Here is a 25,083-nt window from a genome sequence, read left to right as displayed (position 1 = left end):
GTTGGTCACTTTCTCGACCGGCGTCCCGTCTATGCTGAGTGGACAGTAGATCCTTGCCCCCCGTCTCCCAAAATCCACTATGATCTCCTTGGTCTTGCTGACGTTCAGGGTGAGGTGTTTCTCCTGACACCACAGCGCCAGGTTCTTCACTTCACTCAGTTAGGCCGTCTCATCGTTTCCGGAGATCAGGCCCACCACAGCTGTCATCAGCAAATTTCACAATGGAGTTGGTTGTGTTTTTAGCCACACAGCATGTGTGTAGATTGAATAGAGGAGGGGACTCAGAACACAGCCCTGGGTGGCACCGGTGTTGAGGATAATGGGTGATGAGGTGCAGTTCCCTGCTCTCACTACTTCTGGTCTGCCTGTCAGGAAGTCCAGTACCCACTGACAGAGGGTTGAGTTCAATCCAAGGTCCTTGAGCTTGATGACAAGTCTGGATGGGACTATGGTGTTGAATGCTGAACTGTAGTCTATGAACAGCATTCTCACATAGTTCCCCTGCCTTTTGTTGAGGTGTGTCGTGGTGGTATGCAATACGTGTGCGATTGCATTGTCAGTTGACCTGTTTGGGTGGTATGCAAATTGCAGGGGGTCTATAGTGCGGGGAGCATATGTGGTCTTTGATTAGCTTCTTTTAGCACTTCATGGCTATGGGGGTGATGGCTACAGGGCGGTAGTCATTGAGGCAGGCTAGGGCAGATTTCTTTGGAACAGGGACGATGGCGGATTTTTTCAGACAGGTGGGGATGACGGACTGTTCAAGGGACAGATTGAATATGTCTGTGAATACCGGTGCCAGTTGGTCAGCACAGACTTTTAGGACACAACCGGGGATGCCGTCTGGCCCTGTGGCTTATATGTATGTATGTATTAATGTATGCATGTATGAGTTAATTATTTATACCTTATGAGAGGGGCTCCACACAGTGTATGAAAATACATAATTAGCATCAACATTTGCAATTGCATATTATTTTTTTTACCAAATACTGCTATCTTATGTGCATATATTGTATCTGCTGGTGTAGTTCTGTTGTACTGGTAATTATAAAAAAAATAAAAAAATAAAAAAAAGTCTCATACCGGTAAAATATGGTCGATACAGATATACGCCAAAATGCCACATATCGGCGCCAATAATCAGACCGGCCGATAATCGGTCTATCTTTAAGAGGCACATGCATAATGGTGATTGATGTTCTTTAGATGATGGTGTCATCCAAACTCAATCAATCTTTTTTCTACCGCTTATTCCCTTTGGGGTCACGGGGGGTGCTGGTGCCTATCTCAGCTACAATCGGGCGGAAGGCGGCGTACACCCTGGACAAGTCGCCACCTCATCGCAGACTCAATCAAACAATCAAAGTTTATTTATACAGACCTAAATCACAAGTGTCTCTGAGGGCGGCAAAAGCCACAACGACATCAGGGCAAGAAAAAACTCAACCCGATGAGTAACAATGAGAAACCTTGGAGGGGACCGCAGATGTATGCTTGTATGAGTTTGGTGCGGAGTAACATAAGAGCTCTGACCTCAACCCTATCAAACACCTTTTTTTAGAGGAACCATGAGCAGACACCTTTTCAGGAACAACATAAGTAAACTCTGACCTCGAAAAAAAATCATCCTAACCTTGTTTGTAACTAAATTGCACACACACTCACACACAAAGATTCACACTCCATCTCCGTGTGTAATCAGAGATGAGAGCTCTCAATAACGACGCGATGATGTTTGAGAAAAAAAAAAAAGCAGGGGGGCAATCAAAGCCGCTGCTATTTCTCTAATTAAGAAAGTGAATATTAATTGATCGTGACGGTGGAAGTGCGAGCATGGTGACCTTCCCACTGAGAGTCTGATGTTTGCGAGCGCCTATCACAGCAGGGAGCCCCCAAGCAAAGCTCGAAAACTTTCATCCACACCGAATGCATAATGACACCCTGGGGTGCAAAGACTGTGACTAATGTCACTCCCAGATTAGATGCTTCTCTCATAGTCCTACGCTATAGCTACTAAATGTGCAACATGAATTCTGGAGAAGCAAAAAGTAACTAGAAACATCTGCTGATGATGACATTACGACAAATCATATTCATAACTCGTAGCCATACATTCTCCTTAAGCAAATCTATGTCTCAGTTTTAATACGAGTGGTCACACTGGAGAACATTTTTTAACAGCTTGAGGCACAAAAAAGGTGATTAAAATGGTAATTTAAAAAACATTCATATTCAATAACTTGTATACTTTGAATACATATGTTATTTATTTAAATGATTCATAGCAAATGCTCAACATCTATCCATCCATGTACTACCGCTTGTCCCTCTCTTGGTCTGGAGCCTATGCCAGCTGAATTCGGGCGGAAGGTGAGTGTGGAGGGGGGCGTGGTCGGCGCGCCTCCTGCGGGAAGGGAGTGTGTATGGCCCGGCTTCGAAGCCCAGCTGGCAGGTGAATAGATTGCCCAGCTGGGTAGGGTTATCTAATCACCTGTCGCCTTTATCAGCAGGGGAAGAGGCCATGAGGAGGGGCACGGCTGGGGGCAGAGGCACACAAGGAGACAGAGGACGAAAGCACGCACACGGCTAGCTGAAAAGTCCTGCGCCTTGTATGTATGCAAATAAAAGCCTTGCTCAAACCTGTATCCCGGGCTCCCGAAGATCTGTCGGTGTCAAAATATTCCTGTATATATATTATCACACAAACTTTGGTATGGTTAAATTTTGTTGCTATAGTTATTAGCTATTGTGCTCAAGCTGCATTTTTTTTAACTGTGTAAGGACAAAATTTCTTGTCTGAGAGGTGGCCGCAGCCACAGACGTTATCTTTGTTTTAGCCCGCTAACAGCCAAGGACTTTAAGGACCAAAAGGAAGATAAGATGACAGCACGCAGACGAAGCAGAAACAAGGATATCACAAGGCCCTCAGCACATACCTCCCTGCTTGGCATTCAGCATCAAGGGTTGCAATTGGGGGTTAAATCACCAAAAAAGATTCCCGGGCGCGGCCACCGCTGCTGCCCACTGCTCCTCTCACCTCCCAGGGGGTGATCAAGGGTGATGGGTCAAATGCAGAGAATAATTTCGCCACACCTAGTGTGTGTGTGACAATCATTGGTACTTTAACTTCAACATTCCGTCACGTATTGTGCATACTGGAACTGCTTTGCATAATATATGTGACCACTCCTTTTAGAGGCAGCCTCACTGATGTTGACTGTGGAACTCCTGAATAAATAGAGGGACGCGGCAGCTGTACCTTAGAGTGTAGGGCGAGACTGTGACAAAGTGTGCAGCTCCATGCGTTCTCCTCATGAGCTAAATTGAACTCTGACTACGCATGGTTCCTTGCTTTTTGTCTGATTAATAGATGTCGTCAGTGTTTGAACCTGACAGTCGGCCTCAGGAGAACCCACCACACCAAGAGACATTTACAGAGAGGTACACTCTGGACAATTCGTCACCTCACCACAGGGCCAACACAGATAGACAGAAAACATTCACACTCAAATTCACACACTAGGGCCAATTTAGTGTTGCCAATCAGCCTATCCCCAGGTGCATGTCTTTGGAGGTGGGTGGAACCAGGAGTCCCCCAAGCCTGGGAGTCGAACCCAGTTCCTTCTAACCCGTTTCTCACCGTGCTACCCCGCAAACGCTCATATAAATGAAAATATGCAAAGGGAATAATACAAAACCTGTAAATAGCTTAAAGGGGAAGTGCACTGTTTTTGGAATTTTGCCTATTGTTCACAATCATTTTGAAAGACATGACAATGGAAGGATTTTTTTTAATGCATTCTAACTTGTAAATAAAAGTCAGTTTACAGCGGAGCCAATGTGAGGTCCTCTCGTTTGCCCACCAAACCTGATAAATAACCATTTAAAAACTGCCAACAATACTCCATTTACATTTCGTGACTTGAATATTAGCCCTACTCTGAGCATGTGATCAACATTTGGAGAGGAGCGGCACCTGACTCACAAGACAACGTTATTAAACTGACATCATTCATGTGAAACCCAACATTAGTTATGTCACTATGATTTAATGGTAATGTTATGTCAACTGCACATTTCGGATAATGTCTAAAGAAGGCCTGGGCAATTATTTTGACTCGGGGGCCACTTTTAGGGAAAAAAATGTGTCTGGGGGCCGGGTTTATCTTTTTTTATGAAAACTAATACAAAACCTCACAATAATGTCTGATTGAATGTTAAAAACGTTATGACAGACCGCCTTGAAAAACATAATAGAAATTTAAATTTTTCTATTAAGGATAAAACACTGAATATTGACAACATATGAATGTCACACCCCCTTTCAATAAACACATTTTACAATCAAGTGAAACGCAACAAAAATACAACAAAGAGTGAAATATGAACACGAAGGGTACAAAATAAACCCACCTACAATCTGATATATCTGATATATCAGTGGTTTTCAAATGGGGGTATGCATACCCCTGGTTGTACTTGAAGGTATGCCAAAGGGTACGGGAGATTTTTTTTTTAAATATTGTAAAAATAGCAACAATTCAAAAATCCTTTATAAATATATTTATTGAATAATACTTCAACAAAATATGAATGTAACAATGCAATATTCAGTGTTGACAGCTAGATTTTTTTGTGGGCATGTTCCATAAATATTGATGTTAAAGATTTCTTTTTTTGTGAAGAAATGTTTAGAATTACAGTAAGTTCATGAATCCAGATGGATCTCTATTAAAATCCCCAAAGAGGGCACTTTAAGTTGATGATTAATTCTATGTGAGAAATCTTTATTTATAATTGAATTACTTGTTTATTTTTCAACAAGTTTTTAGTTATTTTTATATCTTTTTTTCCCAAATAGTTCAAGAAAGACCACTACAAATGAGCAATATTTTGCACTGTTAAACAATTTAATAAATCAGAAACTGATGACATAATGCTGTATTTTATTTCTTTATCTCATTTTTTCAAACAAAAATGCTTTGCTCTGATTAGGGGGTACTTGATTTCAAAAAATGTTCACAGGGGGTACATCACTGAAAATAGGTTGAGAACCACTGTGATATATCACTAAGCTTTAAAGCAATGTTGTGAAAATCTCCTTCCGCGTCTGTGGAAACGCTTTTCCGCCCACACTGCTTGGTGCCTCGTCTGAGCTGCTGTGACGTAGATGACCACAGTAACTAATTACATGACCATAGTAACTAATTAGATGACCATAGTAACTAATTAGATGACCATAGTAACTAGTACGTCATGCAAAAGCGCAGATTCCAACCATTGAAATAATTTGTATAGTTGAAGACTTACGGTCATTAGAAAACATGAGTGCACATCACAATGGCAGCTACATTTTACATCTTAAACACCTAAAAAAATAATTTGGGAATGTCCGGCGGGCCAGACTAAAAAGCTTAACGGGCCGCACGTGGCCCCCAGGCCTTAACTTGCGCAGGTCTGGTCTAAAGTAAAAGTGCAATTCGTTGTGTTACAGGCATGACCAAAGATGCACACGATGTGCTACACAAGTACACAAAGTACATTTACAGTCAGTTAAATCATCTTCTTTTTGTCAATTGAAAAAAAATACAGAGAACATGACCTCTTTGTCCTCAATGGTAGTTACAACCATGGTTGTAGTCCAAAAAATACAGTAACTTAGGTGTTACTGTAGCTTTTTTACTTCAGATGCAGTCAGTAGTCACTTGTATAACTTCTTTATTTATAGTAGTGGAGTTCCTCAAGGTTCCATTTTAGGTTCTCTCTTTTTCATCATTTGTGTTATTCAACTGGTGGCCTGCCAGTTCAGTTCAAAAAAACTTGTGAAAGGTTCACATTTTTGCAACAGATTCTTAGAAACACTAGAGTGCCCTATTGGAGATGATCTTTGACTCGCTTTTAGACACAGCAGAGCGTTCCTGTAACTCTGACAAAATAAATAGTCCAGAATCAAATGTCTACTATAGAAGACGCAGGTTCTCGGGAATATACAAAGAGGACTAACAGTGAAGAGAGAAATCCGGCACCCCTGTCCTTAGCTATCTGGAAATGTGGCCCCCTAAACAAATTTAGTTGAATGTCCCTTATTATTTTGGTTTCCTATGCACCTCAAAGGCAACACTGAGAAAATTAAGCAGTAATCCATCTTGTCATATCATCTCAGTGGTTTAGTGTTCCTATAAAGATTAAGATATATTACATTTCCTTGCTCACCGTGTACGTGTGTGTGCAAGTGTACAGAACATACTTGTGTGTGTGTGTGTGTGTGTGTGTGTGTGTGTGTGTGTGTCATACTTGCCAACCTCAAGACCTCCGAATTTGGGAGATGGGGGGTGTCTAGGGGGGTAGCGGGGGTGTATATATTTTCAAGTATATATATATATATATATATATATATATATATATATATATATATATATATATATAATACGTTCATGAATGAGTATATCTGTTCGGCCACCGTGTTCAATGGAGAAGTCTGATCTACAAAATTTGCAGGCAGCATACCCCTTCGAACTGAAATTATTTTTTTCCAATCCTTTTGGAACTTGCAAGCGTAATTGTTCTTGTCCTCATCGTTGCCATGTCTCTTCTTCGTTCTTCTGCTTCATCTCTGTTATGTTTTTGGACATTACTACTTGCCGTAATTTGAAACAATGCATGATGGGAATCTGGATGTTGTGTGTCAGTGTATCAACGTGCCGGCTGGAATAAACACATGCTGAGAAATAGCTCCGTGCCTGCCTACTTTATGGGTTATAGATAAACCTATGGATAAGGGAGACATATATAATAGTCTCCTTTTCAGGTGAGAGAGGACGCTAAAGGTAGTGCCTTTAGCCCCCAATATTGTTGTCCGGGAAGAAAACGGGAGAAATTCAAAAGAATGGTTACCCCGGGAGATTTTCGGGAGGGGCACTGAAATTCGGAGTCTCCTGGGACAATCGTGGGGGTTGGGAAGTATGGTGTGTGTAAGTGTATGTGCATGTGTGTGTGTGTGTGTGTGTTTACCTCAAGCCAAGACATTGATACCAGTTAGGTGTTGCAGCAGGACAGCAGCTGAGACAAAGGATAACAACATAACAGTTTTGAGTATATATAATTCATTATAACAAATCAATGTACCAAAAACCACCAAAAAAATCAACATTGGAAAACTGTTGCTTAGTAGGCCTAAATATTCATTAAAAACCGGCCAGAGGTTTGATTTAATATTTTCAGCCATTGTAAAGGGACAAGCGGAAGAAAATGGATGGATATGGTAAATGGGTTGTACTTGTATAGCGCTTTTCTACCTTTCAAGGAACTCAAAGCGCTTTGACACTATTTCCACATTCACCCATTCACACACACATTCACACACTGATGGCAGGAGCTGCCATGCAAAGCACTAACCAGGACCTGATGGGTCCTGGTCTTTGGAAATATTCGACATTGTGTCATCCGGACCAAAGGGGAAGCGAACCATCCAGACTGTTATCGACGCAAAGTTCAAAAGCCAGCATCTGTGATGGTATGGGGGTGCATTAGTGCCCAAGGCATGGGTAACTTACACATCTGTGAAGGCACCATTAATGCTGAAAGGTACATACATGTTTTGGAACAACATATGCTGCCATCTAAGCGCCATCTTTTTCATGGACGGCCCTGCTTATTTCAGCAAGACAATGCCAAGCCACATTCAGCACGTGTTACAACAGCGTGACTTCGTGAAAAAAGAGTGCAGGTACTTTCCTGGCCCACCTGCAGTCCAGACCTGTCTCCCATCAAAAATGTGTGGGGCATTATGAAGCGTAAAATAGGACAGCAGAGACCCCGGACTGTTGAACGACTGAAGCTCGAGATAAAACAAGAATGGGAAAGAATTCCACTTTCAAAGCTTCAACAGTTAGTTTCCTCAGTTCCCAAACATTTATTCAATGTTGTTAAAAGAAAAAGTGATGTAACACAGTTGTGAACATGCCCTTTCCTAACTACTTTGGCACGTGTTGCAGCCATGAAATTCTAAGTTAATTATTATTTGTAAAAAAAAATACAGTTTATGAGTTTGAACATCAAATATCTTGTCTTTGTAGTGCATTCAATTGAATATGGGTTGAAAAGGATTTGCAAATCATTGTATTCCGTTTATGTCCACATCTAACACAAATTCCCAACTGATATGGAAACGGGGTTTGTATATGTATGTATGTATGTATATATATGCACATATATATATATATATATACACACATACATACACATACTGTATTGTGTGTGTGTATATATATATATATATATATATATATATATATATATATATATATATATATATATATATATATATATATAATATATATGTATACAGTATGTAATGAGTTATTTCCACATAAATATTTAGTAAATGTTTATTTACATATTTTAATTGTTTTCAAACGGTGCCGGTAACACGTCAGTAAAATTATATTTTTCTCAAATTTGGTGGGTGTGGCCTATGGTCCAGTTCTGTCATTTGCTGATTTTTCCCAGACAAGTTTGTCCAGTCTTCAAATGAACTTGGATGCGCTCAGGCCCTGCTGAGACATTGATGAAAAATCCTTCCCTTGTGTGTCAAAGATACTTTTTGACAGTACTTCCATTTACAAGCAAAGCGCCTCCAGCATTATGGCTGAGTCTCACCTTACACGACTGTGAGGCAGCTGAGCAACATTACAGGAAGATAGGCAGGCTTTTTAAATGCATGATCAGGGGACAATTTGGCAGCAAAATAAACATTTGAATAAGCTTGCTGTTTAGTCATGCTGTGTACGGAAGTTTGAAACAGTGCGGCTTGCGTTTCCATCCCGGAGAGGATAATGACTACACCCACTGCAGTGTGACGATTAATTTAACAGAGAAAAAGGACGTGCCACAGCAAACACAGACAACAATGGCGGAAAAGAAGACGAGATGTGTTTGTCAAAAGGCTTATTTTGTTTTCCACTGAAATGAATCAGCCAAGGCAATCAACTGACAACAATTTGTTGAGCTCCATCCTTTATGTATAACACTGTATGACATTCTTATTCACCCTCATAGGGATACCAAAACGTGCAGTAGTATGAATTCCCTAATTCTTTTGACAATGGAAACCCCAAAATTTTTTATTTATTTGTGCCCTCAATAAATTAAGTAATCTAACGATAAATGAAAATGAACCCGATAACGTTGCCATCATCCGTGCGTGTTTGTTTTCTTTGTCTCTAGTTCTCAAACAGGGTACAAGAGGGTTCACTTTGTGCATTGCTCTCAGCACTTGAGCGCATTTTTTTAATAGCACATTTTTAAATGAGTAATGTAAATCCACAATTGTTGTCTCTGTGGGTGGAGGCTAAATTGCTAGCTTAAACATACATGAATTGATTAACGTGCACCCCGACTTACACAAGTTGAAAAACTTATTCGGGTGTTACCATTTAGTGGTCAATTGTACGGAATATGTACTGTAATGTGCAATCTACTAATAAAAGTCTCAATCAATCAGTCAAGGGATGGACAGACTGCGCCTCGCTGGAGGGAAGCACAGCAAAGTAATAACAATTAATCAAAAAATATTTCAACTTTAAAATGAACAACGTGAGACCATCAACGATATATCGCAGGTTTGTCTCTGTGCGATATAAAAATTGACTATATCGTGATATTCGAGTATACGTCCTCACGCAGTTGCTTTTAGCTGCGGGCATTAAACTGCATGCGTTTCCCACTCTTTCTTGTCTCTCCTTCTCACAGAGAATTAAAACAAGCGCACCTTCTTACATACGTCACACGTGCAACGTCGCACGCCCTCCCCGAGCAGAGAGGTAGCGACATGGTAACATTAGCTGTGATGCTAACGGTGTGTTGCGAGTGGTAATACAAAAGAGAAAAGGTGCGAATATGGTAACAAATGGAGGAAGAATTCATTCCCAAGAAAAACAGCACGGGGTCGATCGTCTAGCGGTGGTTTGGCTTCAAGCAGGAGTATGTTGAACATTTAAGTGGTTGAAGCGTTGCCACAATAAGTAGCAGCACTGCTAATTTGTAGCATCATTTGAGTGCTTCAAACTCTGCATCCGTTCGGAGATGTTGACAAAATGCAGAAGCAACTATTTCCTCATCAACACCTTAGGACATACAGTATACTATTTGATATGCAGCTTATTTTTATGTGACACTTATTAAAATATCTTGTGTGACATCATGCACAAAAGTGCACTTTTTTTGTTTTTAACTATTGTAGTGGTGGTCTGTACGAAAAGTACACTTAAATTTAGTGTTGTTTCGAAATGTCATCTTAGTGACATCATGCACAAAAGTGCACTAATAGCTTGTTTTAAAATGTCTCTGACAATCTTGCACTTTCTGTTTTGAAATGACATAAATGTTTGTGCCACTGCTTAATAACTGTTTAATAAATACAGTTTTGGTCAATTGACTTAGTTTCCCTCTCTGCATGAAAGTTTAAAATGAGCATATATTAATGCGGTATGAAGAAAAATGTTTTAATGTAGAAACATAGAATCATCATACTGGTATGATTATAGGCATCAAGTGTTCATTCAGGGCTAAGGCAAAATATCGAGATATACATCGTGTATCGCGATATGGCCTAAAAATATTGAGATATTAAAAAAAGGCCATATCGCCCAACCCTAATTCTGCCAACCTTTTGCAGCACAATTCTTCTCAAGCAAGCATTGAAAATCCATTCATCCATTTTTTACAGCTTGTCCCATTCGGGGTGCATTGAAAATCAACTTCCTCGAACAAGTTCTTCAGCTGTGCAAGTCAAAAATGTCAAACTTCTCTCTTAATAAGTGCACTTTTTGCTGACATACTGAGAGTCCATTTTATTTTTGTTTACTTATTTAGGACAATTCATAGTTATTAATCCCCCAATTACTATTAATGAAAAATCTAAGTTTTTTCGATTGAAAGACACACTTGCATTATTAATAAAACTTTGATTATATTAGTGTTTAATTTATCTACCAACCATATTCCCTGAAGAATGTGAAAATAAACACAACTGTTGACATAAACCAACCAGCTAATTGAACAGCTCCTTAATCGTAATGAGTCATGTAATTAGTGCCCTATTAAAAATGACTGCTTTCGGAAGGTCAACCTCTTATCATCACGTTACAACATCAAATCTGTATTGCAGATATGCAATATCCAGTTTTCTCAACAACAAAAAAAAGCTCCATCATGTCCTTTAAATAAACAGCAAAGGCATTCCCCAGTGTGCTGAATTGATTTTTTTTTTTTTTTTGTGCAAACCTTTTTAGATTTTAGAGAAGATAGAAATGTTTCTGGAAAGCATGATATCCATAAAATGCAATGTGGAGCTGCAGGTATTCAATCTTTTGAAACTGCAATCATTAACAAGCGTCTGCAGTTCAGGCATCGTGAAGTGAAAACAAGACGTCCTTTGATCGTCACGATGACGCAAAGCAGATGGTAAAAACATGAGCTTTTAAAGTTTCAAAGAGTTGGAGCAACGTTCAGGAGTTTAGTCATTAAACTATAAATCTGCTGAGGGAGAAACGTGACTGTCAAACCCTTCCAAACATTCCTTATTGGAACTTACAGCAAGTATTAGGGCTGTGAATCTTTGAGCACCAAATGATTCAATTTGATTCGATTTTTGGGGGTACAATTCGATTCTGATTTGATTCTTGAGTCAACCCAATTCAAAATCAACAGGTTTTTTTTATAATATTGGGTTCTATGATTAACCACATTCTTCCATAAAATAGATAAACAGCGGTGATAAATGTTTATATTACTTAAAAGAAAACTGGTTTTGTTTGATAAAATTCTACCGAAACATTTAATAAAGTCAAAGACAAATAAAGTGACTGTCCCACGATTCTCTTTTCAAAAGTAAATCTGTACAGCAGATATGGAAATCTACATCAACAATAAGATTTGCCTGAGTGTATGGAGAAGACCGATTAAAATATATATATATATACATATAATACCAAAATTATTTTGAAACTTTTCGGTACATTTCGGTACAAAATATGATTATGGTAAACGGTAAATGGGTTATACTTGTATAGCGTTTTTCTACCTTCAAGGTACTCAAAGCGCTTTGACACTATTTTCACATTCACCCATACACACACACATTCACACACTGATGGCGGGAGCTGCCATGCAAGGCCCTAACCACGAACCATCAGGAGCAAGGGTGAGGTGTCTTGCTCAAGGACACAACAGGCGTGACAAGGTTGGTAGAAGGTGGGGATTGAACCAGGAACCCTCAGGTTGCTGGTACGGCCACTCTCCCAACCGCACCACGCCGGTTGGGAGAGTTAATTAGTATTGTAGTTAATTTGTATAGTATTAATTAGTATTGCGGTACTATACTAATACCGGTATACCGTACAACCCTATATTATACTGTTAATATGTGATATATTATTGAGTTTTGATTGTTTGATCGAGACTTTTATTAGTAGATTGCACAGTACAGTACATATTCCGTACAACTGACCACTAAATGGTAACACCCAAATAAGTTTTTCAACTTGTTAAAGTCGGGGTCCACGTTAATCAATTCATGGTAAAAGAGTGAGGCGACTTGTCCAGGGTTTACCCCGCCTTCCGCCCTGATGCAGCTGAGATATGCTCCAGCCCCACCCGCGACCTCAAAACGGACAAGCGGTAGAAAAAGTCGCACCTGCCGAAAATGCATAATAAAGAAGGAAAAAAACATGTAAAAGTCGCACTGGAGTATAAGTCGCATTTTTTGGGGACATTTATTTGATGAAATCCAACACCAAGAATAGACATTTGAAAGGCAATTCAAAATAAATAAAGAATAGTGAACAACAGGCTGAATAAGTTTGTTATATGACGCATAAATAACCAACTGAGAAGGTGCCTGGTAAGTAAACCTAACATATTATGGTAAGAGTCATTCAAATAACTATAACATATAGAACATGCTATATGTTTACCAAAAAAATCTGTCACTCCTCATCGCTAAATCCCATGAAATCTTATACGTCTCGTCTCTTACGTGAATGAGCTAAATAATATTATTTGATATTTTACGGTAATGTTTTAATAATTTCACACATAAGTCGCTCCTGAGTATAAGTCGCACCCCTGACCAAACTATGAAAAAAACTGTGACTAATAATCTGAAAAATACGGTATATATATATATATATATATATATATATATATATATATATATATATATATATATATATATATATATGTATGTATGTATGTATGTATGTATATATATATATATATATATATATATATATATATATATATATATATATATATATATGTACATTAATTTCATAATTTTTTAATATCCATTTTTTTTAATTGATTTAGAATCGTTACAAATAAGAATAAGCAATTCCTTCAAAAATCTATTTTTTCAACACCCCTACTAACCATCTTACAAAAGTAAGTACATCATTCAAATTTGAGCAACTTATTATATATTCTCCAGTGACAATACTATTGACTATAATTTTTGAAAAAAGATAATCAGCTACAGTACAGATGTATCATATTTTGAAAATAATTCAACATGCAGAAAATATTACAGGTGGGGGAAATAATTGATTTTTAGATGCATCTAAAAAGGAGTCTTGTTCACGAGTGAGGGAAGAGTGGATCGTGAGATCGACAGGCGGATCGTTGCGGCGTCTTCAGTAATGCGGACGTTGTACCGGTCCGTTGTGGTGAAGAAGGAGCTGAGCCGGAAGGCAAAGCTCTCAATTTACCGGTCGATCTACGTTCCCATCCTCACCTATGGTCATGAGCTTTGGGTCATGACCGAAAGGATAAGATCACGGGTACAAGCGGCCGAAATGAGTTTCCTCCGCCGTGTGGCGGGGCTCTCCCTTAGAGATAGGGTGAGAAGCTCTGCCATCCGGGAGGAACTCAAAGTAAAGCCGCTGCTCATTCACATCGAGAGGAGCCAGATGAGGTGGTTCGGGCATCTGGTCAGGATGCCACCCGAACGCCTCCCTAGGGAGGTGTTTAGGGCACGTCCAACCGGTAGGAGGCCACGGGGAAGACCCAGGACACGTTGGGAAGACTATGTCTCCCGGCTGGCCTGGGAACGCCTCGGGATCCCCCGGGAAGAGCTAGACGAAGTGGCTGGGGAGAGGGAAGTCTGGGTTTCCCTGCTTAGGCTGTTGCCCCCGCGACCCGACCTCGGATAAGCGGAAGATGATGGATGGATGGATGGATAGATGCATCGCGATACGGACAATTATAGAATCGATTAGTAAACATCTTACTTATTTTAAAATGAATCAACCAATAATAATAAAAAATCTAAATGAATAATATAAATAAATAAAACAAAATAAAACATTTTAATAAATGAAAATGTTTTCACTAATGAGTATCAGGAGCACAAATGCAGCTCTAGAGCATGAGTCCATGATGCTACCAGCATTCGCTTGACTGTCGTCAAAACAAACATTTCACTTCTGGGACGGCGTGGCGCAGTTGGGAGAGTAGCCATGCGCAACCTGAAGGTCCCTGGTTCAATCCTCACCTAGTACCAACCTCGACACGTCCGTTTTGTCCTGAGCAAGACACTTCACCCTTGCTCCTGATGGGTGCTGGTTAGCGCCTTGCATGGCAGCTCCCTCCATCAGTGTGTGAATGGGTGGATGTGGAAGTAGTGTCAAAGCGCTTTGAGTACCTTGAAGGTAGAAAAGCGCTATACAAGTACAACTCATTTACCATTTACTTCTCTGACAAGATATTTGGACAAACATTGTTGACTGATACTTTGTCATATAACAGTTGGAAAAGACCACATTTTTTTGTCACAATTAAAATCCCAGAAAGACTTGATTATGTGGTACGTGACCATTATGGAATTTGCTCCTTAGACCAATTGAGGCATGAAGGAGTGAATACACACGTAATGGAAAAGCCTCAAGCTGCTCTCCTGCTTATCTTGGCCAGTAGAATGGCATTGGGTGACAAAAACATAGAATGGAAAGGCTGACGAATATTGCATCAGCACTAAACTGGACACCTACACAGATAGAAGTATGCATTACGCATGTGAAAACTAAGAAAAATGTCTAATCAGATGACCTGAGTAGAAAGAACCAGTGGGCAGTGCCATTAATTTTTTTCTTGAGGCCATGACCGGTTTGTTTAATCTATGCCAGAGTAACTAAAACCTATCAATTCAGGCCAAATAACAAACAACCCTTCAAAACAATACCTCTGGCTAGCTCACTTGGCACAGAAAATAAGTTATCAATCAATATATCAATGATTATTTATATAGCCCTAAATCACTAGTGTCTCAAAGGGCTGAACAAACCACAACACATCCTCGGTAGAGCCCACATAAGGGCAAGGAAAACTCACACCCAGTGGGACGTCGGTGACAATGATGACTATGAGAAACCTTGGAGAGGACCCCCCCCCCAGGGGAACCGAAAGCAATGGATGTCGAGCGGGTCCAACAAGATACTGTGAAAGTTCAACCCATAGTGGATCCAACCCAACCGTGAGAGTCCAGTCCAAAGTGGATCCAACACAGCAGAGAGAGGCTCGTCCACAGTGGAGCCAGCAGGAAACCACAGGCGGAGGCAGATCAGCAGCGCAGAGATGTCCGGTTATTTTTGTATTAACACTAATCCTCGTATGTTGAAGCACAGTACGTCTAACTACATTAGCCGTAACGCGCTCTGTTCCATCAAGTGGTGCGTCTCTGCAGCTTACCAAAGTCGTACTAAAATATTTTGACAGATTTCGGAGCGCTTTGTGTAATTTTCTATATTCTCAATGAAACATCAAAGTGTTGGTCTTGTTTGCTTTGCTAGCACCATTTATTGAACGGGTGTAAACTTCCAATCCACACGTATCTCTTATGTGTGACTGCCATCCACTGGTCATACATATCATTACACCATGTACCAAATATAATTGCGGTAAACACAGCCAGAATTAATATGTGCATTAGGGACACCAGGTTATAAGGCTCACTGTTGATTTTTGAGAAAGTGAAAGGATTTTAAGTCTGCCTTATTGTCCGTAAAATACGGTAGTTATAAAACTTTGTGAATTCCAGCATTGGGAACTGCTTGTTTCCTTTGGCCTATATATGGGAATGGTATCAACATTGCAGGACAACAAACATATCAGCGAACATAATAAAATCATATTTGATGCCATGACCGGTTCGTTTAATCTAATAACAAACAACCCCTCAAAACAATACCTCTGTCGTGTACACTTGGCACAGATAATAAGTTATTCTCGTACTAATACTAATCCTCGTATGTGAAGCACAGTACGTCTAACTACATTAGCCGTAATGCGCCGTGTTCCATCTAGTGGTGCATCTCCGCAGCTAACCAAAGTAGTACTAAAACATTTTGACAGATTTTTGAGCGCTGTGTGTAATGTCCTATATTCTCAATGAAACATCAAAGTGTTGGTCTTGTTTGCTTACAGGTACTTGCGAGCATCATTTATTGCAATCCACACATACTGTACCTCTTATGTGTGACTGCCATCCACTGGTCATACTTATCATTACAATAAACATATCAGCAAACACAAAAGAATCATATTCTGCCTAGGGCTGGGCAATATATCAAATATACTCGATTTATTGCGGGTTTGTCTCTGTACGATGTAGAAAATGACTATATCGTGATATTCGAGTATACGTTCTCACCCAGATGCTTTTAGCTGCGGGCATTACACTACAGGCTCTTCTCACTCTTTCCTGTCTCTCCTTCTCAAAGAGACATAAAACAAGCGCACCTTCTTACATACGTCACATAATGTCACGCGTGCAACGTCATATGCTCTCACGGAGCAGAGAGGTAGCGGCATGGTAACGATAGCTGTGGTGCGAATCTGGTAACAAATGAAGGAAGAATTATTTCCCAAGAAAAACCGCGGGGAGTCCATCGTCTGGCGGTGTTTTGGCTTCAAGCGGGTAGATGGTGAAGAAGTATGTGGAAAAAGCGTTGCTGCAAAAAGTAGCAGCACTGCTTTTGTGTAGCATCATTTGAAAAGTCACCCGATCGAGAATGAGGAGTGCTTGAAACTCCGCAAGTCAACACCACACCAACAAAATGCCGAAGCAACCATTACCACATCAACACCGTATGAAAAAAAGTCAACAACAGAAGGAGATAACGTCCGCAGAAACCTACCACATAGCGAAGGACATACACTACTTGATTTCCTATTATGCAGCTCATTTCTATTTGACACTTATTGAAATATCTTGTGTGACATGATGCACAAAAGTGCATTTTATTTGTTTTAAACAATTGTAGTGGTGTTCTGTACAAAAAGGTGCAGTAATTTAGTGTTGTTTTGATATGTCATCTAAGTGACATCATGCACAAAAATGCACTCATAGCTTGTTTTAAAATGTCTCTGACAATCTTGCACTTTCTGTTTTGGAAATGACATGAATTTTTGTGCAACTGCTTAACAAATGTTTAATAAATACAGTTCTGGTAAACTGACTTAGTTGTGGTTTCTCTGTCTGCATGAAAGTTTAAAATGAGCATATATTAATGCAGTATGAAGAAGAATGTTTTAATGTAGACACATAGAATCATCATGCTGCTGTGATTATATGTATCAATTGTTCATTCAAGGCTAAGGCAAAATATTGAGATATATATTGTGTATCATGACATGGCCTAAAAATATTGAGATATTAATAAAAAAAGGCCATATCGCCCAGCCCTAATTCTGCCAACCTTTTGCAGCACAATTCTTCCCAAGCAAGCATTGAAAATCCATCCATCCATTTTCTACCGCTTGTCCCGTTCTGGGTGCATTGAAAATCAACTTCCTTGAACAAGTTCTTCAGCTGTGCAAGCCAAAAATGTCAAACTTCTCTCTGCGTGTTATCTTGTCACCCGGAAAGCACTTGCAAGGAATTCTCGAAATGGAAGAACTGTAACAAGTGCCTTTTTTTTGTCATTAGACACACGCCGTTCTCAAAGAGCAATTCCACAGGTCTGCAGAAAAACTGACATTCACCAGCATCACCTGTCACTGTCACCCATATTTATTCAAAGTCTATTTTTTCCCCCACCATGAGTAACTTCTTTAATGAAAAGATAAATGTGCAATAATTTCTCCCTTTCTGCAGATTTTGCCATAAAGGTTTGGACCAAACAGCTGCAGAAAGAGAATTGCATGAGCACAGTGCCACCTAGCGGACAAAGAAGTGATGACACAGTGTGAAACGCTGCCTCATTAGGAACAAGTCTGATAAAATCTGAGGAATCTGTGCTTATGCAAACTTAACCAACCCATGCCCTCCGTTAGTCATCATATTCAGTCATAAATCCAACTTTATCACATTTAAAAATGCTCGCTGGTAGATTGCAATCACAAATCTGGTTTAAACAAATTTAAAAAAAGAACTAATTTAAAAAAAAGGTATTAATAGCTGTGTCTAATATTTTGGCTCGCTCATATAATTAAATGTGTTTGACAAATATTAGTAAAAGCTCCAAATACAATGCGGTGCAATTGTCCACAGGTGCAAACCAAAACTATAATCTTAAACCATACAAAACTGTGTTTTAGCACACAGAAAAATTTAAAGATGTGCCAAAACCAACTCAACACAAGTCGTCAATACAGTAGTACCTCAGTTTATGTTAGTTATCCGTTCCAAAAGATTAGATGAAAACCATTAACATGAACTGAAGTGAATTATATTTATATGTTAGATCCACTATGGACTGGACTTTCACTATTATGTTGGATCCACTATGGACTGGACTCTCACACTATTTAGTTAGATCCACTATGGACTGGACTCTTACACTATTATTTTAGATCCACTATGGACTGGACTCTCACACTATTATGTCAGATCCACTATGGACTGGACTCTCTCACTATTATGTTAGATCTAATATGGACTCGACTCTCACTATTATGTTAGATCCACTATGGACTGGACTCTCACACTATTATGTTAGATCCACTATGGACTGGACTCTCACTATTATGTTAGATCCACTATGGACTGGACTCTCACTATTATGTTAGATCAACTGTGGACTGAACTCTCACTATTATGTTAGATCCATCATGAACTGGACTTTCACAATATTGTGTCAGACCCACTTGACGTCCATTGCATCCAGTCTCCCCTAGAGGGAGACTGGTACCAGATCAGCAGGTACCAGAAGATAAGAAAAGTTGCTTTTGCATAATATTGCGAAACAAAACGCCAGCTAACATGTCCTACCTTATACTTATACACACACCATCATAATACTCGTATGTTGAAGCACAGTACAATCCATCAAGCGGTGCGGCTTCATAGCTTACCAAAGTTGTACTAAAACATGTTGATAGATTTTTGAGCGCTGTGTGCAATGGTACATATAAAATGTTGTTGTTGTTTACTTGAGTCATATTGCAGTCTACACGTATCTCTTGTGTGTGACTGCCATCATATTGCAGTCTACACTTATCTCTTATGTTTGACTGCCATCTACTGGTCACACTTATCATTGCACAATGTAACAAATAAAATAACTTCGAGGTCGGTAAGCAAAACCAGAATTATTCTGTGCATTAGGCGCACCGGGTTATAAGGCGCACTGTCGAGTTTTGAGGAAAAAAATTGATTTTAAGTTTCCTTATAGTCCGGAAAATACGGTAGTTGAATATCCCTGATCTACATGTTAGCCTTGTGTTACAGGTGACAAAACACATAAGAACATAATCTAATAATAATGTTTATTTCAATAATAAATACAATTATTTTTAATATGCCAAGGGCTATTAAAAACAATGCTAAGAGTTAAAGAAGTTAGAATTTGTCCAAAAAACATGCCTTAAAAGACAAAAACCCCATGCCAGCAAGAATATATAAAAACATTAATATATTTTATACGGAATCATCACTTGTTATTAAAGTAAACAGAGACGTTTCCAACTTATTTTACATTTCTAAGAATGTCGTACGACAGTGTTGATTTCGTTGACGAATCATTTTGTCTTGGTCATCGTCAACAACGTATTTTCCTCTGATGGAAGAAATAGGACGACAACAGATCAAAATAAAATGCGCGTTGACTAAGACGATAACAAAATTAACCAATATTTTCGTAGACCAATAAAAACTAGACGAGAATGTTGACAGAAACTAAATCTAATCATATTCAATTTAGTCTTGCTGATGGTTGGGACAAGTTGGGAAGATATCCAATGACAGTGTACATATGAAAGAAGGGTAGGGACTTGTTACGAAAAAAGGGCACATCAGATGCTTTTCCTTGTGGAGGAGAAGCAGTTGAATTTCTCAGCGTCTAAACAAAAATGTGTGGATTAAAAGTGTTCCACATGGTAATATGTGTACACCTGGGAGAAAGTGAAGAGGACACATTTTATTTTGGATGCTCTATGATGCCACCAGCACAACTGTAAGACAAAGCTATGCGTATTTGCTTCTTCTGGTTCTCTCGCATTCACAAACAAATGATAATGACGGAGTGGATCGTAGTTACTTTTCATACCTGCTTAGCCAGAGAAGTAGCATAAAACATAGGAAAAAGTGCCTGAAAGATATTTATTTACATTGACCATTGTGTGCATCCTACTAGGGTTGTATGATATACCGGTATTAGTATAGTACCGCAATAATAAGGAATCATTTTCGGTACTGTACCGCATCAGTTTCTTACAAGTATCATCCCTGCAGGACGAGGAATAGCAAAACATGCTTCACTACACACCAGAGCTCACCGGCGTGAAAATGTAAACAAACACCATTGGTGGATCTATACCTAACATCCACTGTAATGATACCACATACAGTAGCGTATCTTGTCGACAATACTATGATTACGTCGATATTTTTTGGCATCACAACATCTTCTTTTGTTTTTCTTATATTTATATTATGTTGATAAACTCTGGAAATATGTCCCTGGACACATGAGGACTTTGAATATGACCAATGTATGATCCTGTAATGACTTGGTATCTGATTTATGCCCAAATTTGTGGTATCATCCAAAACTAATGTAAAAGTATAAACAAGAGAAGAATAAGTGAGTATTACATTTTAACAGAAGTGTAGATAGAACATGTTAAAAGAGAAGGTAAGCAGGTATCAACAGTAAATGAACAAGTAGATTAATAATTAATTTTCTACCACTTGTCCTTTATAATGTTCAGCAGCTAAACTAGGGGCCGTTGTTTGTTTACTTACTAAAAAAAGACAAGTTGTCTTGTATGTTCCCTATTTTAAGTATGGGCAAACTTGCAATAAGAAACATATGTTTAATGTACCCTAAGATTTTTTGTTAAAATAAAGCCAATAAAGCAATTTTTTGTGGTCACCTTTATTTAGAAAAGTACCGAAAAGTATCATACATACATCATTCCTGACCAGAAGATCATGCTACTTTTGTTTTAAATTATTAATTACACTTAGCGGAAAATCTGAATAAAAAGGTGATTTAAACTATGAAGAGGCTTTATCTTTTTTACTTTACCTTTTAGTCGACAAAATTACCTGTAATTTAATCTTCATAAAACGATATGTAGCTCTGTCGACTGAAATAGACTAAACATTTTTGTCCAAAAACTATGACTCAAACAATATTAGAAACTGCTATCAAAATGAAAACTGCTGTACGGAAATATATACCATTGTCATTCAAGTTATGATTGGAGTGTTTCATGGTTTTTACCTCTAAATATTGCCATACTTATTATTATTATTATTTATGTGTGAATGTGAGTGTGAATGTTGTCCGTCTATCTGGGTTGGCCCTGTGAAGAGGTGGTGACTTGTCCAGGGTTTAGTTTAGTTTATTAAGGATCCCCATTAGTCTACACCGCAGTGGAGACTATTCTTCCTGGGGTCCAGGCAAAAAACATCACACAATCACAAAACAAAAGATTTGTGATTGTACCCCGCCTTCCGCCCGAATACAGCTGAGATAGGCTCCAACCACCCCGAACGGGATAAGCGGTAGGAAATGGATGGATGGATGGATACGGCGCCAAGTATAGTTTGTTATTGTTTTTGCGTTTTCTTCCTTTCGGGGGTGATTTTCGGTCGTTCCTTTTTATTTTGAAACCTTTTTCGCCGACTAGTTTAGTTATAGCTTATAATGAATTGCCCTCACTCCGGAGGTGAAAGGAAGCTTTCAAAATAAAAGCCTGGCAAATTCATCCCTACTCTGCATCTGAGTCTTATCTTTTGACCAAGCCTGACACGAGGATGGCAGAAGCGGGGATCGAACATGCAAACCCTCAAGTTGCAATAGCCATTTGGAAATTCTTATTTATATTAAATTTAGATACAATTAAATGACGTTTCTATGTAGTGCTTATAAGGTTAAACCACAAGTTACACTGTTTACCGCAGGGGTGTCAAAACTTTTTCCACAGAGGGCCGCACACGACAAAATTTAAGCATGCGGGGGCCATTTTGATATTTTTCATTTTCAAACCATAACAAAATATATGGATTTTTTTTTTTTTTAATCCTTAGGGCTCCTAGGGAGCATAGAGGGTCTCAGTCACTAAAATGTTAAAAATAAGTCAAATTATTATTATTTATTTAATGCTTAGAGTAAATCTCTATATCAACTTGAGGTTGATATGAAGTAAAACAAATAAGGTTGTATGCCTTTTCTGTCAAAGACAACTTTGTTTTTTATAGTAAAACTGAAATATGCAGTATTTAAATAGATAGATAGATAGATAGATAGATAGATAGATAGATAGATAGATAGATAGATAGATAGATAGATAGATAGATAGATAGATAGATAGATAGATAGATAGATAGATAGATGGATGGATAGATAGATAGATAGATAGTAGTGTATTGATTCCTTCAGGAGAGTTCCTTTATTTAGCAATTAAAGCCCTCAAAGATCAATAATGCAGGACACCATTGATTTTAATTATTTAATATTTTTGCGTAATCACAGTGAAAAGTTAAATACAATCCTACTAAATATATTTGAGATCCGAAAGGTTCCCCACTTATAAAGTGATGCATTTTTATTAGTTTTTTTTTATTTTTTACTTTTAACACTTAGATTTCAAGATCAACTTCCGTTATATCTGTTGATTTTAAGTTTGAACTATTATTTTGTTTGTTTTATGCTCTTTTGTCAAAACTTTAATGTTTTTATATGGCAACCACGCAACATATGCAATATTTTTTCCACATAAAACATTTTAAAGTGATCATTTTTAAGTAATAATTCATTATAACTTAGATTTTTTGTCCTTTTTTTTTAGCAATGGAAAAAAAAGAAAATAATGACAAAAGGAACAAAAAAACTGCCTGCATGGGAGCTTTGTGTCAACATTGTCACTTTTTCTCATTAGATTTCCCCTCATTCCACTTTTTTAAAATGTTTATTTTTTATTTTTGCAGTACTATCAATTTTGCAATTTTTGCAGAATGTGTGGCAGGCCGATAAACGATTGGCTGCGGGCTGCAAATGGCCCCCGGGCCGCCCTTTGGATACCCCTGGTTTACTGCGACCCCAAAAGGGACAAGCAGTAAAAAATGGATGGATTATTATTAATACTTGCATGTACCTTAAACATTAACTGTACAGTTAACAAGGGCTTCATCATGGCAGCAGTTTGACACTGGAACAGATTATTTCTATCGTTTGGCACACAGTTGGCTCTTCAGTTGGATTTTAGACAACAGTTCTCTCTTTTTCTGAGATACAGGAAGGATTAATCTTTCTTGCGAAGTCTGTCTGGGCAGCAGCACGAAGGAAGCAGATAAATAGTGGAAGGAAGAAGATAAAAAAGACAACATAAATAGTTCAGGAAAAGTACAATTCACGCGTTTCTGCTTACATTCAAAATACACAACTAAGTCATGTCGGCTGAATTAAATTACGGTAATAAACATATGCGTCCAATAAGTAGCAAAAAACAAAGGGCGAGTTACACTTTGTATGAGATATTCTGTATTCGTCTGTAACGTTCAGTTTTATGAACATATTAAGCTGTAACATTTAGTTTGTCGCCATTAATGGAGTTTTTTCAACTTTTAACAAACTTGAACTCACCGGACGGACGAGGACTGCGCTTTCGGTGGTGGCGTCTCTTCACCAACATGAGGGAGTAAAACCGCCTCCTCTTCTTTTAAAAAGTCCACACGGCGACTCTTATCGCCGCCGTCATTTCTTCTTTTTTTTTTTTTTTATTGCTGCAGGTAAGTTGAATTGTTAGACTTCAAACTCTGCTACATGTTGCGCCGAGTGGCGCGACGTCACTGTGACGTCACCGAGTGGTCGCATGACAAGGTAAACAACTACTACCCCGAGCACGAGGGCTGTGTCAGCCGGCGAGCATTATTTATTACTATATCAAATATATGCCCAAATAAATACATATTTTAAACACTAATTAGTTAACCAGGGGTCAATAACCTTTTTGAAACCAAGAGCTACTTCTTGGGTACTGATTAATGCGAAGGGCTACCAGTTTGATACACACTTAACTAAATGGCCAGAAATAGCCAATTTGCTCAATTTACCTTTAATAAATAAATCTATATTTATATATTTTTTTAAAAAGGGTATTTCTGTCTGTCATTCCATTGTACATTTTTTTCCTTTTACGGAAGGTTTTTTGTAGAGAATACATGTTGAAAAAAACACTTAATTGAACGGTTTAAAAGAGGAGAAAAAGGAAAATAAAATGTTGAGACATAGTTTATCTTCAAATTCGACTCTTTAAAATTCAAAATTCAACCGAAAAAAAATGAATAGAAAAACAAGCTCATTCAAATCTTTTTGAAAAAATATTAAAAAAGAATTTATGGAACATCATTAGTAATTTTTTCTGATTAAGATTAATTTTAAAATTTTCATGACATGTTTTGAATAGGTTAAAATCCAATCTGCACTTTGTTATAATATATAACAAATTGGACCAAGCTATATTTCTAACAAAGACAAATCATGATTTCTTCTACATTTTCCAAAACAAAAAATTTAAGAGAAATTCAAAAGACTTTGAAATAAGATTTAAATTTGATTGTACAGATTTTCTAGA

At 38.4% G+C, this 25,083-nt stretch overlaps 1 protein-coding gene across 2 annotated transcripts in view; it reads right to left on the bottom strand.

The window, feature by feature from the left end:
- The window catches only part of LOC133540631 (cAMP-specific 3',5'-cyclic phosphodiesterase 4D-like), a 232,097-nt gene extending 207,801 nt beyond the window's left edge, over positions 1 to 24,296 (bottom strand). Inside the window, exons 1-2 of one of the 2 annotated variants that reach the window (XM_061883402.1) lie at positions 24,093 to 24,296; positions 7,015 to 7,062 (exon numbers count right to left, since the gene is read on the bottom strand). In XM_061883402.1, the coding sequence (XP_061739386.1) occupies positions 7,015 to 7,029 (15 nt within the window). In that variant the 5' untranslated portion in view covers positions 7,030 to 7,062; positions 24,093 to 24,296. The remainder of the gene's footprint in view (positions 1 to 7,014; positions 7,063 to 24,092) is intronic. The other variant, XM_061883406.1, reaches the window with a different exon arrangement.
- Positions 24,297 to 25,083: the final 787 nt, after the last annotated feature.

Source organism: Nerophis ophidion, linkage group LG22, assembly GCF_033978795.1.
Source record: "Nerophis ophidion isolate RoL-2023_Sa linkage group LG22, RoL_Noph_v1.0, whole genome shotgun sequence".
Classification (NCBI taxonomy): Eukaryota; Metazoa; Chordata; class Actinopteri; order Syngnathiformes; family Syngnathidae; genus Nerophis; species Nerophis ophidion.
This window is presented reverse-complemented; position numbering and strand designations above follow the sequence as displayed.